Source organism: Pinus tabuliformis, chromosome Q, assembly GCF_031772625.1.
Source record: "Pinus tabuliformis cultivar Carrire ecotype Pingquan chromosome Q, CPIR1, whole genome shotgun sequence".
Taxonomy (NCBI): Eukaryota; Viridiplantae; Streptophyta; class Pinopsida; order Pinales; family Pinaceae; genus Pinus; species Pinus tabuliformis.
Window position 1 is genome coordinate 647437091 of NC_142296.1, and position 18293 is coordinate 647455383.

At 34.9% G+C, this 18293-nt stretch overlaps 1 protein-coding gene and 1 pseudogene across 1 annotated transcript; one reads left to right on the plus strand and one right to left on the minus strand.

Annotated features, from left to right (window-relative positions):
- Positions 1–455: 455 nt before the first annotated feature.
- LOC149221169 (heterogeneous nuclear ribonucleoprotein 1-like) lies at positions 456–1730 on the minus strand. Its single transcript, XM_089387339.1, has 2 exons — positions 1506–1730; positions 456–1400 (listed from the first exon to the last, which is right to left on the minus strand). The coding sequence occupies exons 1-2, from the start codon at positions 1728–1730 to the stop codon at positions 456–458; spliced, it is 1170 nt and encodes a 389-aa protein (XP_089243465.1).
- Positions 1731–1871: 141 nt separating this feature from the next.
- LOC149221170 (uncharacterized) lies at positions 1872–17788 on the plus strand (annotated as a pseudogene).
- Positions 17789–18293: the final 505 nt, after the last annotated feature.

The following is an 18293-nucleotide window of genomic DNA, read 5'->3' on the forward strand; positions in this document are numbered from 1 at the left end:
TATAATAGAAGAGATTTAAAATTACAATGAGTGGTTTGTTCCAATATACTTTTTGATCCTTAACATCAGAGATATAAGGAATTATATTTGCCATTAAAAAACACTTATTACAATGTAAATATTTACAATTTTTAACAGTAATCAACTTTTTATAAACATAAATGTTCATTAAAATTATAATTGAAATACAATTCATGTAGTAAAATAGCTCAAGTAAAAATAATAAAAACTCCTCCTTAAAACTATGTTTAAAATAGTTTTAACAGAAAAAATAGATAAATATATTTTTGTATTCTCATGATCAAATTCTCAGTGATTACTGTTGGTTAACCAGATAATCTAGTACACGGCTCCTTGATATGCTATAAGCCTGACTCAACTCCCACAATCTTTCTAGTTGTTGATCTCGTTCTCTTAGAGGAGTCTCCATTACTAGAGCTGCGACATGTGTCCCTCTATGCATCTCCATATCCCACACTTGCTGAGCCATATGGTGCGACTCCCATTTCAAACACATTGTTCTGTGCTGCATAACCAGCATTGTTGCCATTTGACTGCCAATTGTCAACTTGAGCTGCTCCATAGGGATTAATGCCCCTACTCCCAGTGTCTTCATATCCAACAAAGCTATCTGTGTTTCCATAAGGCATGGCTGGAGCACCCCACATACTTGAACCTGGAGTCGGTGTAGCACCATTGCCATATAATCCTCCATTCCCTGCAGTGTCTACTCCGTAGGCAACAGGACCTCCGTAGCTAATGGGTGCTCCTCCATAGATTCTCCCAGTGCTAGAAATATTGTTTACAAAACTAGTGTTACCATAGCCATCACCAGTAACGGCGGGTCCATATCCTGCAGCAGTTCCATAACTGGAAACATTATACCCAGCAGGTCCATATGAAGAATAGCTACCTGTTTCTCCCACTGCAGCACTATAACCAGTGTTCATTGGAGGAAAATGGCCCGCCGAAGGAATTGGAGTAGAATTGAAGCCACGCGCATTGCTGAAACTAAAATTCCCTCCTCTACCTACAGGAAAACGACCATGGCCAGTAGAAAGTTCCTTGGGCACTGATCGTTTGACTTCAACCATCTTCCCATTGAGCTCATAAAAGGGTGTTTGCACAACAATATCTACAGTATCTTCTGAGTCAAATGTGATGAAGCCAAACCCTCGAGATGATTGAGTTACGGGATCATACATCACAACTGCATGGGTGATTGTACCAAACTGGTTAAAATATTCCCTCAAGTCATTCTCAGTAACAGTGGGTGGTAGGCCACCCACAAATATCTTCTTTGTCCTACTTTGATTTTGGCCACTATAACCATGTGTAATATCCCTACTCCTATTTATGTGATTCTGCTCATCTCTGGAAATTGCTTTTCTAACTTCCACCTAAATATTTGCAGAAGAAGACAGAAACATGAACTAGTTATAACATGCTGCTCATAAATCTTCAAGTCATGAGAAAAGAAGAAGAGGTTAAGAAAAGAAACTTACTATTCGGCCATCGATGTTGTGCTTGGAATCCAAGAGAAGTCTTTCTGCCACAGTTGGATCTGCAAAAACAAGAAAGCCAAACCCTCGTGACCTGCCTGTGAACTTATCCTTCATGATCACCACTTCCACTAAATCACCAAATGTCATAAAATAATCCTTCAGTCGCTCCTCTGTTGTCTCCCATGGTATCCCACCAAGAAAAACCCTCCCTTGCTTTGATTCCATACTACACCAAATCTGCTTCATACAAACACCAAATATCAAATCCGAATAATACAACCAAACCAAAAATCGTACAGTTCGGCGGATAATTATAAAGTAAAAAGCAGAGCAATTTTGATTATAAATCTCGATCGATAAAGGAAGATGGAAGGAGTGTTCTGCAGTATGAATATTTGTATCGAAGCAGTCTCTGGAGAATTACCGAATCCCCGCGAGGATCTGTTCACCGCATGTGTTTGTTTTTAATCTCTATTGTGATCATCTCTATTTATACATGAATGCGTGTTCAAAAGATGGTGGTGCTCGTAAGCGGGGACCTTCCACCGACGTGAAAGAACTCTGAATTAAAATTATAATAATAAATTAATCTTTTTTTCCTTGATTAGTGGTTAAAAAATTATCTTAGGAAGAATGATTGTTATGTTGCAGTGATCATGGGTGCTTTCTAGCGTTATTGTAATAGCTTAGGATTAACTTTGTTGCTTTCCAACGTTATGGTAATAGCTTATGAAGAATGATTGTTATGTGGGGGTGTTTTCAAGCGTTATTGTAATAGCTTTGAAGTTGATGTTCACATTAATTTTGATATTACTTATTAAATAATTTGGTTATTAGGAAAAAATATTTAAATAAAAAATATTATTAATGATATTAATGATATTTTATTATTAGTAATATTATAGTATTTTTTATAATAATTATTAGATTTTATTTTTAAAAATATATTATTATAATAATAATAACTTAATTTGAAGTTACTCTGAAGTAAGAAATTAAATTGGTGTATAAGATTTGATTACTAAAGTCTATAAATGTGTAAGACATTAAATTGGTGTATGGGATTTGACTACTAAAGTTTAGAAATGTGTCTAGACTCTACTCGACTATGGATTTGAACTTGTGATCTATTAGGAGGAAACACATGTTCTTAACCATTAAGCCCATGTAAGCCTCGTTGAGATAAGTTGCATGTCTCATCTATCTAGAACCTCATTCAGCGTAGTCATCCCCCTCAGAATCCTCATGGCCGGATGATGTGAGGTGTTTTAATAAAATTCAATTTTGTTCGTGTGTCTGTCAATGCAAATCTAGAACCTGACATATCAACCATCTTAATTTACATGGACATTTCTGAGGTTATGGACATTCCCAATCTTGGTTTACGAGAGCAAAGCAGGGTTTACGAAGATTTGGGATATACGTGGGGCTGAGATTGAAATGGCAAAGACAATTGCAATGGCCATGCTTTCTTCCTTTCCAATGCGATTTAGCACGGATTCAATTTAGCAAGCTAGTAATTCTAAATCCGTCTCAGACCAGTTTTTGACAGCGGTTGGTTTTTAACAACGGTTTATGGTTTGCTTCTCATCTCTGTGGATGTTTCCCACTGCATCTCAGATTTGGAGCGAGGTCTCATATTTGGAGAGGGGTCCTAGTTTCGAAAATTGGAAACAAGTCATTCATAGAAATTGAATAGTGTTGTGCCTTAACAAAGCTGGGATCATTGAGGAGCGAGGGTTAAGAAGGATGGGTGTCGAGCTCTGGGCCACCCAATTGGCTACTTCTTTTATCTTTGGAGTTTTCTGTTGACGAGCAGCGAGCAGCATGGACATCACTGTGAATAGTGTGGTCAGTAGTGAGAGCATCGAGCAGTGAACAGTGAGCAATGTGAGAGCGGGGAGCTTTTATGTAGCAGAAGTCTCGAGTAGCGAGCAAGGAGCAGTGATAACCTAAATAGCGGGGAGTAGTGCGAAGTAATCTTTCCATTTTATAGACCTGCATCTTTCTTGAAACAAGTTAGACGGTAAATGCATTCAAACATGACAACGGGACAAGAAATTTTAGAACTTATGGAGACAAATGATTTAGGACAAGTGAAAATTGCCTCATCTGCCAAAGCTAGGAAGTGTGTTTGCGTCAATGCCAAACAATATCAAGGCATTTTAAAACGAAGACTAACCCGTCTACAATGGGAGCAGACAAGGAAAAAGTGGTCTAAAAAGGAAAGTGCTCGAGCCCTTTGCAAGAAGCACTCAAACAAGTACCCTCTACAAGCACGTGGCAACAAGAAGTCCAGAGGAAAATTCATTGATGATTCTGCCTTATATAGTCCCACATCCACACCTCTCACCTGGTCATCTGATCTTTATGTGAAAGAATTGTTAAATGCAAAACAAAGGTTGGAGGTTTTAGAAGCTAAAGAGTAGGAAAGAGATCATAAAATTCATATAATAACAGTTGAGAACAAGGCTTTAGCATAAAGCAATAAAGTTTTAAAAGAACAATTGGCATTGCTACAAGAAGCTCTCCTGATAGGCAAGATAGAATGGAAATGCATGAAGGCGGATGTGCAAAACATAAAGAAATCTATTGTAGAAAGTACTGAGGTGGTGAATGTGAAATCATCCCAGGATAAAGGGAAAATGATTGCCCAAATAGACAACCATGAAGAGAAAGCAAGAGAAGAAAGGAAAGGAGATTCCACCAAATTTTCCAAAACTTGGGCTCAAGTTATTAACAATTCTACTAATAAGGAAGGAGAAACAAACATTCAAGTTGACAACATGCAAGATAGAGAAGGCAAGGAAAGACAAAATAGGGCAGCAAACATAATTATTAAAGGGGTGAAAGACTATGGGAAAAATGAATGCACTCTTGACCTTGCAAGAGACTTCTTGAAAGGCAAGTTGTTATGGCAAGGAAAAAGGGGGATCGGTAAGTTTAACGGTAAGAGAACTAGGCCCACAAAAGTCATCATTCCTAGCTTGCATGATAAATATATCATTCTAAGCAAGAAGCATCTCTTGAGGGGTTATCGCTTTTTCCTAGAAGAAGATTTAACTGTAAAACAACATTAGGAAAGGAGGGAGGAAATGTTAAAGGTTAGGGAAGCAAGAGATGAAGGCTAGAGAGCATGGATTTATAAACGCAAAGTTGTAATAGCGCAATTTGGACCTCCTTCCAAAGTAGAGCAGCAAGATGGTAACAAAGAAGAGGCAACAAACTCTTCAACAGGAAATTGGGAAACAAGGTCAGTATGGGAAAGTAGGGACAAAGACTCAAATGTGAGTCTTGCATGTCAAAATAAATATCAGTCAAGCCATACCCAAGTTTCCTTAAGATTAGTTTGTTGGAACTATAGAGGTTACCCATGGAGTCGAGGACTTGGGTTAGGTCCTATTGCGGAAGATAGAAACATAATTTTCCTCATAGAAACACATAAGCATGAAGGGTGAAAGACACCTTTGTTTAAAGGATACTGGAAGATGGCAGTGTGGAACAAGGTAGTAGGGAATGCCAAAGGGCACGGGGGTATCATGGTTTTAGTAAGGGAGAAAGAAGGTCGTTTCATTCAGTTAGAAAAAGAAGACTCCAATAAGCAATTCATTTGGTTTAAAATAACAGAAATGGAAACCACATCAGAATTGCAGCATGTTACTTTACACCGCAAGTTTCAAAAATATACAAAATTATAGGGCTTGACCACAAAGATTCATTTGCAGCCTTAAAAGCGGATATTGCAACGTATTCGTAGCTAGGTGAAGTCCTTATAGTGGGTGATTTCAATGCTAGGACTGCAAGTGAGCAAGCTAGCATTCTTTGATGTAAATATGATTGTGACCCTATTTGGCTTACAAAAGAGAGTAATCATCAGTGGGAAAGAATTTCAGAGGACAAGGGTTGCAATCTCTTTGGTAAACAACTGATTACTTTATGTGGGGACTTTGATTTAGTCATTTGTAATGGCTTGACTAGATGGGCAAAGTCTTGTAATTTCACTTGCAATACTTTCAATGGAGCAAGTGTAGTAGATTATGTAATTTTCTCGCATGGTTTGTGTGAGAAAATGGAGGAAGTTTTGATTGGAGATTAGCTGTGGGACTTAAAATCAGATCACAAGCCAATTCATTTATGTTTCTCTTTGACTGGAAAGAAACAATTAGAGTCAAAAATTCAGCATGTCCAACAAAATCTCCCACAGGGTAGAATTCTTTTGACTCCAGAAAATTGTAATACCTTCAAAATTACACTAGAGAGGCTCTTCGAGAAGGAGAAATCACAATTCACGGCGTTCATAGTCATGAATTAATACATTTAATTCAATGCACACTTGCAAAGTGCAAAAGAGAAAAAAATAATAAGTCTGAAACAAATTGCTTTCTGGTTAATGCTTGGTTTGAAGAGGAATGCAAAAAGGCAAGGAGAATGTGGAAAGAGTCAAACAAGGATACCATAAAGCTCAAAGCTTACAAGCAGTTATTAAGCAAGAAAAATGTTGGTTTCATGGTTTCAAGGAGGTAAGAACTAATCACCCTTGGGAAAAATAATCCCAAATTATTTTGGAATGAGCTCCAACTGAAAAAGATATAAACTGGGAATAGTATTACTGCTTCTAAATGGTTTGAATATGCAAGACAACTCTATGAGAAGGATCCCAAGGTTGACCCTCCCCCCTTGGTCAACATTGATACTCAACTCTTCACAGTGCAAGAGGTAGAGATGAGTATCAAGATGTTGGGTGTTGGAAAAGCAAAAGACTTATCTTAACTCCAAGCAAAATATCTAAAGTGAGGCTCAAAGATCCTTGCACCTCACATTACAAAAATTTTCAACAACATCATACAATAGGGGCTCCCCACATATTGGACAACTAGTCTGGAAATACCTCTTTTCAAGAGCGGTGACATCAATAATCCCTCCAATTATAGGACCATCATGATAAACCCTTTGTTTTCAAAGCTATTTAGAAGCATGCTAGAAAATAAAATTAACAAGTGGGCAAAAGAAAGAGATAAGCATGCTAAAGGGCAAGCGGGTTTTACACCTAAACATTCCACAGTTGATCATTGTATAACTTTAAGGCACATCATTGAAAAAGTTTGGGAGAAAAAGGAAGAAGTCTTATGTTGCTTTCTTGATTTCAGAAAAGCGTTTGACTCAGTTCCTAGGGATAAGCTTTGGCACAAAATGGAGGAACTTGGGGTTCCTAAACATTTGAGAGTAGTTGTGCATAGGCTGTATGAAGAGGTGAAAGTCAAAATTAGAACTTCAGTAGGCATTTCTGAAAGTTTTAGAAGCGATATTGGGGTCAAGCAAGTTTTCCCACTATCTCCTACCCTTTTTGGTTTATATATCGAAAAGCTTGAGGAGTGGTTAAATTCGCAAGGGGGTTATGGTATTTATTTGGGAAAGTTTGTTGTAAGGCTTCTTTTGTATGTAGATGACCCTATTCTAATTGCTAAATCGACTCTTGGTTTGCAAGAGCACTTACTATCCCTTGAGCATTTTTGTAGAAGTGTGGGGATGCAAGTCAATATTAGCAAAACAAAAGTAGTGGTTTCTCTAAGAAAATAAAACATAACTAGCATAAGCTCTACTTTGATGGCAACATTCTGGAAGAAGTTGTGATTACAAATACCTCGGAATTGACTTCAATAAAAATCTAACTTGGGATGTAGTAGAAAGAAAAGAACTTTGGGGGGTTGGAAAGCATTTTATGCTTTTCAAAATAGGTATAGAGTGGGAGAGTTATGGGACTGGAAAACAACTCAAATTGGGCCAACAGTACATCCGACATGCAATGGAGACAAATTGAGAAAATTAAGAAGTGTTTGATTACAAACAAATTCAAGATTAAAAGTGCAGTTCCTTATGCTATCTTGTTAAGTGAAACAGGGGTTGCTCCTATTGAAGCAATTGTTATGGTGCGAGTCATAAGATATTTAAAAAAAGTTGAGCAAATGGAAGAGGGTAGATGGCATAAGGTTGTCTTTAATGACAGATTGTGCAACAGAAAAAAAAAAAAAAAAAAAAAAAAAAAACTTGGATGCAGCAAAATAACAAATGGTTTAGTAAATGGGGTATTTGCTTGAACGTGTGTCCCATAAACAGCAAAGAGATAAAAGCTTTTGTTATGGATAAGTTCCACAAGCATACTTGAGATAAGGAGCTAGGAAGAAAAAAAAATTACCATATTGAAGTGTTTAATCCCACTCCTAGCCATCAACCAAAATCATACATAGAGGCCAATATCTCTTAGAGAGCCAAAATTCTTATTGCTCAATTAAGGACTAATTCTCATCAACTCCGTTGTGAAACAGGGCGCTGGAAAAGGCCAAAAGAAGTGTGGGAGGAAAGAGTATGCATTTTTTGTTCTTCCGAAAAAGTGGAAACAGAAAAACATTTCATTTTAGAATGTGAGGCCTTCAAAGACAACAGGGAAAGTTATGAAGATATGCTTGCAATTAGCTCTTGGGATAATCTATTTAGTGAGGGGTTTGTCGAGAAGCTGGGAGAATTTATTGTGAAGCATCACAGAAAAGGGCTAAATACATCAAGCAAATGAAGAAGCAATCTGTCCCATAGGCTATCTTTAGCCTCGAGGATGTTAAAATAATTTATGTATTCTTTCTTTCTTCTTCGATAATGGATAGAAATTTAAAAGTAGGGTCATAACAAACAAAAAATGTGTTATGCATGTCTATTCAACATCATGTAAAATAGTTCATGATGTTTATTATCTTACAAACTATAGTAATATGAGTAAAATCTAACAAAACATTTAATATTTAAGGAAAATAACAAATTCCATATACATCTTGAATTTTACTATCACACTCCACTTGGAACTATGGTCCTTCATTTTCCATATGCATCATGCTAGGGTTAATGTCCAAGGTTGTATAGCCAATCCCTACATAAGCTTCCATTACATAGAGTGACAAGAACAATGAATAATCGAGTGCTTTGTTCTAGCCCCAAAAATACCAAAGGATAAGTCCTGCAATATTTCCATAGATTTGGCAGGGAGGGATGAAAGTAAACAAAGTTTGGGATGGGCCATGATGTACCCTACCAAAAATTGTAGAGATATTAATTGGAAGGAAATTTTCAATTACTTTCTTGTGTGAATTGACATGAAAGTGTTTGTTTCTTCCTCCCATTCCCTCAAGCCCTTAATGTACTTTATTTCTCAACCAGACATTGATCTCAAACTCTATTTGTTTCAAAAATCTACTTCTTGAACCCTATTTCCACCATTTCTATTACTATGCTAAACAGATCACATTGTATTTTTCCTTTTGCAACAACTTTTTCACATTGCTTGAGACCCCTATGCAATCCCCTTAGCTCTCAAAGAACATAATACTTATTACAATAGTGGCAATGTGCCATGCCTACCCCTAACCTTGGTGAAAAGGACCAATCACTACCAAAATCCATAACTATGTTTGAAAGAAAAAGGTATAGAATTAGAAAAGGCATTCCATACCTTTAATTTCTCACCAACCTTAGTAATGAATTCAAGGAGGACTATCAATAAAATAGAGGAAGGGAAAGAAATATCACATGCAAGAGAAGTTGTAATCATCATACTATTCCATATAATACCCTTTGAAGTAGCTTGCATGTTTCTTTGAGGATGTAACTAGTGCTTGTGCTCTCTTTCCCCTTACACCCTCTTGATGGCATGAGTGTTGTGAGGTGGCCTAGTCTTCTTAAATTCTTTACATGTCATCAGAAACAAAGGATGATACTATGGTTGGTTTACAACTACTTATTGTTATTCATTAGCATAGTCCAAGTCAAGAAATTTCCTTACTTACCACGCATCCCCTCCTTTGTCTTAACAATCCCTTTTGGCAAATAAACCCCATACTTGCCTTCTTATTGGATTCCACAATGAGACTTTAGATATGTGGAAGAATTCAATATGCTCAAATTCACTTATGACCAAGATGGTTCTTTAAAAAATTAGTAATAACTTTAGTTTTATAGAATAATTTAACAGGAGAGAAATTATAAAATGATCATTAAGTCATTAATTACTATGGCCTTTTGAATGTCTTTGTCTTTGAAAGAAACCAAGTCTTGTAAGATTACAAGTTTTTGTAATATCTCCCAAACCCCAAGTAAACTATGTCCTTTTTTCCATTTGGGTCATATATCCGCATCCACCTACTATGTATGTCACCCCTAATAATAACTTTGTAGTGTTAATAATGCATTATTGAATTAGTTTATAAATTATAAAATAAAAATAAAAGCAAATTTGCTTTTATTAATTATTAAAAATTTTGTTTTAAAAATAAATTCTATAAATTATTAATTTTATATTTCAAAAATACTCGGAATTTAAAAAAAAAAAAAAGGCTATTTTGAAAAGAGCAAATTGTTAATTCTTTTTTCCCACAAACAACTATCTTTTAGTATGTTGAAATTATTCATCTTTAAATTTTAATCCTTTATTCTCTTAATTTATTTGTTGCAAAATATTACTATTATAAAATATCTATTGTTTTATTTTATTTTTGTAAGAGAAATAATATGTCAACCTCAATTGATTGTTATGAGCCTCTAAATCTGATAAGATAACAATTTCCAAATTTGAACACATTGAATATTCAATGAAATATAATTTTAATATTTATATAGCTTCTCTTTCTCAAAGAATCCAATAAATAAAATATCATGAAAAACCTATTTTATGGATAATGATGTACTATTTGAAAATGTCATATCTAATGAAATAATTTCTTCAATATAGACATACTAAAATAATATAGAGGTGGTTGATTGCATAAGAATAAGACAATTCAAAATTAGACCATCATAATGAATGATCTCACTCTAAATTTGCTACATAGATAGATAGAAAGAAGTTTGCAGATTGTTACATAAATAAAAGTATACATAATTTCAACATTGGCACTCACCCAAAAATGTTTACTAACTATAATAATATTTTTATAAAATTGTAAAATGTGTAATTTTATAAAATTGCAAAATGTGTACTTTTAATTAGTATGAAGTGATAAAAGGCTAAATATTTTTTAAATTTTATTAATAAAAAGGAAAATTTGTAGAGAAACATTTTCCAAAAAAATCTAAATAACTGAAGTGTGAATAGTACAATCAACCTAAAATATTGTTTCATCCTTATATGGAAAAGGATGAATTCCTAATACAGAAGTAGAGCATCTCAGGAAATTGAACAGAGAGCATATTCTAAATAAGGAAGTTATACATTTTCAAGATATCTATGTTAAAACAAAAGTGTGGATTACTTGTAAAAAGTATATGTTTAACATATAAAACTACGCATATTTCATTAGACTTTAGATGGGTGATTTTCCATAGATTAGAATACTCATGAAAGTAAGGGTGAGCATGTGTGGAATATGTGTAGATTTAAAAGCCAAAAGACTAATATCCATAAATGTAGAGAAATGTAAGAGTATTATTGTTTGATTTTGTATTGTTTATCATTATATTTTTTATTTAAAAAAATGACAAGTATCATTATTGATGAACAATAATAATATGGGCAAAAATAGTCTCATGAGTGTGTTGATGTAACATTTTGGTCCTCATCAATGCACATAAGTCTGTTAGGATAAAAACCTCAAGATGTGATTCTTACTCTTTATTAGCACACTTACTAGTTTGAAACACTCAATGTCAAATTCATTTTATATAGTTTAGGATTCTTATCATGCGTAAGGTGTTCCCTTTGTGAAGAAATCCCCTCCCATGCCACTCTGTGCCAATGTGCACCGTTGAATTAATTGTTAGACAATGGAATAATGTTCAACCATTAGATCATCGATAGAGAATATTGCGCTAGAAGGTAGTTACAGATGTTGTGTTGGATTATATTTTGCCTTACACGTGTTTGTGCCTCTTTCAACCCTATCTTCTTCCTCTCATATCTACAAACCCTCAAAACCCGAGTGAGCCACCTTCTCCTTGTGCGACTGAAATTTGTCTAGATACTCATGGTTGCCATGGCTTGCGTTGCAAAATATCATCATCCTCCATGTTGTTGGAATTTTATATATTACAGAGCAATGGAACGCACAAAATATTGCAGAAACACAAACACAAAAAATGCATAAAAAAAAAGAGAGACACAAATATATGTGGTTCACCCAATTTGGGCTACGTCCACGGAGAAACAACCAGTCCTTTTATATTATCCAACAAAATGAAGAGATACAACCTACAGCAGATCCGTTGTAATTTCCCCTTCACTCTCACACAATCTCATCTATATTTCTTGCTCAAAATACGCATATATATAGTTGGAATACAACTCCCTCATATAAATTGAGGGGTTTCTTTCTAGGGGAAAAACCCCTTAATTAACATAACTTCTACCGTCAAATAATCTGCCTAATGAACAACCTAGATTGACTACGAAATTACAATATTTTACAAGGAAATTTTACATATATTTTTAGCTTCGGGAGCGCTACCCGCGAACCCCCACCAAGGGGGGCTCATAAAATTATCATCGCCCCCCCTGTGGTGATTAAATAGGTGGAATTTCTGCCCCATTAGGAACTTGGGTCCAACGCAGTGATACCTTTGAATAAACAAGATAATCAGGCTCCACACCAAACAATCTCCCACTTGGATATTGATTATTGCGACTCTGCCATTGCTTCATTTGTTAGACAATGCTTCCACTTTGGACCTGGTTGTTTCTCATCTTCATCATCATACTTGAAGACCAATCGAAACTTAGTAGAATCTCAGTTTCTCCCTGGTTACAACTTTTGTTAACATGTCTATAGGATTTTGGATAGTGTGTATCTTTTCCAGCTTCAACTGTCCATCTTCCAACACTAACCGTATGAAATGGTACTTGAGATGTATATATTTAGTCTTGGAATGAAATGTTGAGTTCTTTGAAATATGAATGGCCCTCTGGCAGTCACTGTATAACCTTCCCATCTCCTGCGCCTTACCCAATTCATTCATAAACCTTTGCAACTAAATCATTTCTTTACTAGCCTCTATATTAGCAACATACTTTGTTTCCATTGTTGAAAGTGCAACAACACTTTAAATTTTTTAAACCTAATTGATAGTTGTTTTACCTACAATAAACACATACCCTGTGGTGATCCTCTTGTTATCTCTATCACCTACCATATTTGCATCAACATATCCCTGTAGGGCAATGTTTGAACCACCAAATACACGAGAATCCATTTCACTGCCATCCAATGTCCTTTTCCTGGATTGTTCTTGTACCTACTTACAACTTCCATTTCATGTGCAATATCAGGCCTTGTGAAGACCATTGCATACATCAAGTTTCCAATTGTTGATGCATATGGAAATTTAGACATATAATCCATCTCTTCCTGAGTCTTGGGACACGTCTCCTTACTTAGTTTGAAATGGCTAGCCAAAGGTGTAGTAACTGGTTTTTCATTATGCATATTAAATATTTTCAACACCTTTTGTATGTACTCACTTTGATACAATGTTAATTTGTGAATTTTCCTGTCTCTATTTATTCTGATACCAAGTATTTGTTTTGCAGCACCCAAATCCTTTATTGCAAATGAATTTGCCAAGTTTTCTTTGAGCACATTTATTTCCTGCATGTTAGACCATGCAATAAGCATGTCATCTACATACAATAACAATATAATATAGTTTCCATCATTGTGCCTTTTGAGATAAACACAATTATCAGAGTGACATCTAGTATAACCTAGTTCAGAAATAAACCTGTCAAATTTTAGATACCACTGCCTTGGAACCTGTTTTAGGCCATACAAAACCTTCTTCAACCTGCACACTAGTTTTTGCTTCCCTTTTACCTCATACCCTTGTGGCTTCTACATATATATCTCTTCCTCCAAATCCCCATGGAGAAAGGTTGTCTTTACATATAACTTCTCAAGATGCAAATATTTTGCTGCTACTAGACTTAAAATAGTTCTGATTGAAGTCATTTTAACAACAAGAGAAAATATTTCATCAAATTCTATACCTTTATTTTGTTCAAACCCCTTCACCATAAGTCTAGATTTATACCTTTTTCTACCTCCATCTTCTTCCTTCAACTTGTAAACCCATTTATTCTGCAATGTTATTTTACCTGTAGGCAACCTAACTAAGTCCCAAGTCTGGTTATGTACCAAGGATTCCATCTCTTCTTTCATGGCTAGCTCCCACTTCTTCCTGGTTTCTACCTGCATTGCTTCTTCATAACATTCTAGTTCACCAGAATCATTCAACAATACATAATATAATGAAGGAGAGTATCATTCAGGGAGTCTACTTATCCTGGTAGATCTTCTAACACCACTTTCAGGTGTTTGAGGTGCATGTTGTTGTTGTTGTGTGTGTTGATCATTGTGATTTTCAAACACCTTTACTTTTTATGTGATCTCATCAAGCACTTTGTATTCTTTGCTTTCTTTTTCCTGCCCCTTTTCTTACATCTGATCCTTATACAAGACCCTTTCATTGAATATGGAATCTCCACTCTTAATGATTTTGTGATTGTAGAGCCCCCAAAATGTATTCAAAATATCATCCACTTTCACCTTTATCGCCACCATTTTACTCACATGTCGCAACTCCATGACCATATAACCTTTCATTAGCCTCCATTTTTATAATTATATGGGTTACCTTTGTGTTTTCCAAAAGCTAATGATTTCTAGTATTTTTAGTGAATTTATGGTTAAAACTTAGAAAAATGACATATACTTGCTAATACTTAAAAGTGGCTTGTGTTTCATGACATGTGTAGGTCATTTGAAAGCTTCCAAGGCACCCTTATGTGGCCTCCAATGCTCACATTCGAATTCCCTTCAAGATATGGAAGAAGGTTTGGATAAAGGTCAAAGAGGATATGTGTCTCATCATTATCTATTTGAGTTGTAACTCTATGAGCTTTTCTAGGGATCTAGGGAGAGAATAATGGACCTCCATTAATGAGGTAGCTTCTTATGTTATTGTATAAATAGGAGAGCCTTCTCCTTTCAAAGGCATGTGTAAAGTTGGAGATACTCAAGTGGAAAGTTAAGATTACATATGTTTTGAATGGAATTTAGATTTAGCACCATGCTCATGAGTGATGTTCACCTTGATTGGTAATACTTGCACTGGGAGCCTCTCAACTTGCCATCTCTCATGCTTTTGGATTGGCCACCTATAATGTGTGAGATTTATTGTTTTTCATAGATTGAGATTTATTGCTTTCATAGATTAAGATTTATTGCTTTCATATATTTTCCTGTGTGAGAGGTTAAGAGTGATTGTTTTTATTTGCTTTCCTACCTAGAGGTTAAGAGCGATTATTTTTATTTTCTTTCCTATCTAGAAGTTAAAAGAAATTGTTTTTATTTGCTTTCATATCTTTTCCTGTGTGAGAGGTTAAGAATGATTGTTTTTTCTTTCATTTCATGTCATGTGGTTTTGATTATTCATTTCATAGGATCCTGATTTGATAATGCACACATGATCCCTTAGAGTAGATTTCATTTCATGTAATTGTACTATAATTTCTTTTGAATTGAGTGTTGAATTAGAATAGGTGAATTTGGTTTGTCGTCATTTGGTTCTGTAGTTAGATTGATCTAAATTAAAAGTTAATTTCTAGCATATACAGTGCACGCACACTTCGCAAGTTTTACGAAATCCCCGGGTTGACAATTAAACGATAGGTAATTAATTTGCCTCAACATTTTGGCACCGATGCCGAGGAAGTGTGCATAGGAACTAGCTTTCAGTCTAGAGTTCATTTTTCAAGAAAAAATTAGATGCATGATTAAAGCATGTAGATGCATAAATCATTTAGCTGCATATCATTTTTATAAAAAATATTTAAAAAAAAAAAAAATCAATACTAACCATTTATGGACAAAGGATCTAGAATGCAGATCAAACATTCTTTGGAGCACAAGGACTACATTGAGGAATGGTATCGAAACGTGATTGCGCCACGACATTCATCCGTTCTTCAAGAGATATTTGCGGCAAATCTAAAGGTTAAAATGATTTTTCATGTCCTCATGCACAATCAAGTACATTTCACAAATTTGGATAGGAACATTTTAGAAAGTTTAATCCGTAAATGGTTCCATTGGAAACATTCATATACTTAAAAATTAAAAATAAATAAATAAATAAATTATTTCAAGTAGATAAGTTAGGAAAAATAAAATCAAGCTTGATTGCATTTTTTTAAAGGTTCTTGATTTCATTTTTAAAGCTTTTAGGCTTTAAAATTTTTAGATTTTATTTATTTTTCTTACATTTTCACTAACCTCACAAAAATACTTTCAACAAAAAAATAATTTTTTTTCAAAAAAAAAAACAAAATCATGTTAAATTTTTTTTTTTTTAATAAGGAAAATGTAAGTTTGAAATTAATAAAAAAAAAACAATTCTCTTTTTACTATCTTCATTTCTTTACTATCTTCATTTTCCAAGAGAATTGACAAATTAATAACTGACTCTCATGCGACCTGCAAAAAAAAAAAAAATTCAATTGCATTAGCTTAAAAATCAAAATCCAAAATTCATCATTTAAAAAAAGAAATAAAATTAGATCTTGCTTTAAATTGCTGCATATTTGGCTAATCATCTGTAGCTCAACTTCTACCTACAATTCAATATGCATTTGCACCAAATATTTGTTTTAAAACCCGATCCTAATCTTTTACATAAAACGATAAACAATGCTCTTGTTATAGTTTTCTGGATTGTGGTTCAATTGATGGATCGTATGAGGCAAATTCAATGAACCATTGTTGTTGTTGTGAAGAAAGCGTTATATGAGGTTTCATCTAGACTTCATGAAAATCCTCCCAAGTTCACATTCTTTGTGAAAATCAGCTTTGCTAATTGCAAACTTGATTTCTTGCTCCAGCTTTAGGACCTCTTCCCTTTGATGCCTCTGAGAATTCTCCCTTGTTTTAACATATTCATTCAACTCAACAACCCGTTTTCCTAACGTTGTAACATGTCTCTCATGTTCTTCTAGTATCTTGCTCTTTTTATCTATCTCTCTCAAAAACTATGAAAATTGAGATTCTGCTAAATGAATTGATGTTTCACTTGCATCTGGTGAAGCTTGAACTTTGGACAGTTTCAACTTAACATCTTCCAACTCCTCAATGTATTTATTCCCAACAGAGGCAGTCAAGCTTTGTGTTTCAGAGCAGCTTGAGATTGGCAATTTTCTGACAGAAGCAACAACCATTTTTTAATTCCAAGACCTAGCAGTTACCTGAGCATTTGCCAAATATGTGTAGCAGTTTTCGACACATCATTTTAAAACACGATTTATAGCCAAATGAAAACACATTTCAAAAAACTAAAACATGAGTTTTATTCATAACGGGGTTAATTATATTACCCAGGAGCAATTTTCTCAAATTCATAACCGTTTGAGATATTTTTTAGGTTTCTTTGCATCCTTATTTGTCAGGTTGTGTGGGAAAAATGGTTTTTAATTAAATTCAGATCCGGTTTTGGATGCTATGGTGGTTTGAAAAATCAGAGTTGTGATTTATTGACACCTAAATCCATGGATTCACTGCCACAGAAGAAAAACGTGTAAAAAGGTGATCCAAGAAGTTGGATTGTTGACGAGGCAGATCAGATTTCAGCGATTACATATTACATAACACCATTTTCCCAGTGGCAATTATTCGACAACTTGAGTTGCCTCGAATGCATGATCCCTTGAAATCAGAATGAGTATCCAACAAGATAGTCATTGCAATAACTTGATCTGCATAGGCATTTCATGATTTCATATGAGCCCTTCATAATTTCTACAGAGAACCAAATAAAGTAATTGTTTATCATGTGCATCATCCAACTATGCTTCCAATTACTACTATGGGAACAGGAGAATTTGGCATGAAAGAAGTTTATGTGCCAGCTGATCTTACATAAAATGATGACGTTCAAGCACTAAATGATAGTGAGCATTTAGTTGAGAAATATATGCAATATTCTTCAAAAGAGACAAAGATTCCATGTGAAGGTATGGTTGTGACAGGGCCAACAGAACAAAGGGTTTGTGAGGGGTTGCAGATTTACAATATGACACAGTTGTCATTGGAAGCTATGGACGTGGCATGCTTGCAAGAACATTCCTTGGAAGCGTCAGCGATTTTCTATCCCACCATAATCCCTGCCCAGTCATAGTGGTGAAGACGCAAAATCAAAAGGAAGACATGGAAAAACAAAAAAAACAAGAAAATATTGGAGATGTCCACCAACATGCCATTTGAAATACAGTTCCAAAGAATCTGTGTGATGGTTTAATAGAAGGATCGACAAAAGAAGCTTCAATGATGGGTTCATGATCTAGGGTTGAAACCACATTATGATCGCAGGTGCAAGGAGATCTTCAAAGGATGGAATTGCATATCGAACAACAAATCAAATACCAGAGATATTCTGAAAAGGCGTTGGCAGCCCTGGGAGTGTGACCTCCCTCGCTTTGACCTCGAGCACTTCCTCTAGCATTTCAGGGATACCCGTATCAATAATTTTTTTATGACAACTTGTTAAGTTTTGATATTTTTATTTGTTTTCTATATTGTTCTAAGTGCCCCAAATCCAATTTTCCTTGATTTTGTGAATCGCTCAAAACAAATTACATGAAAAATGTGTTATTTTTGAAATCCCCGGCATGATTGAATTCCAAATCTCCACATGTATTTGAAAGTAAAAAGAACAAGCAGAGGGTTGTAAGAAATTATCAAAGACCACAATCACTCAAGGGTATAGGAA

Excerpts from the sequence above, each read along its gene's own strand:
- LOC149221169 (XM_089387339.1), bottom strand. The coding sequence starts at position 1,730 with ATGGAATCAAAGCAAGGGAGGGTTTTTCTTGGTGGGATACCATGGGAG. Across the intron at positions 1,401-1,505 it reads ACAACATCGATGGCCGAATA|GTGGAAGTTAGAAAAGCAAT; the intron begins GTAAGTTTCTTT and ends GCAAATATTTAG.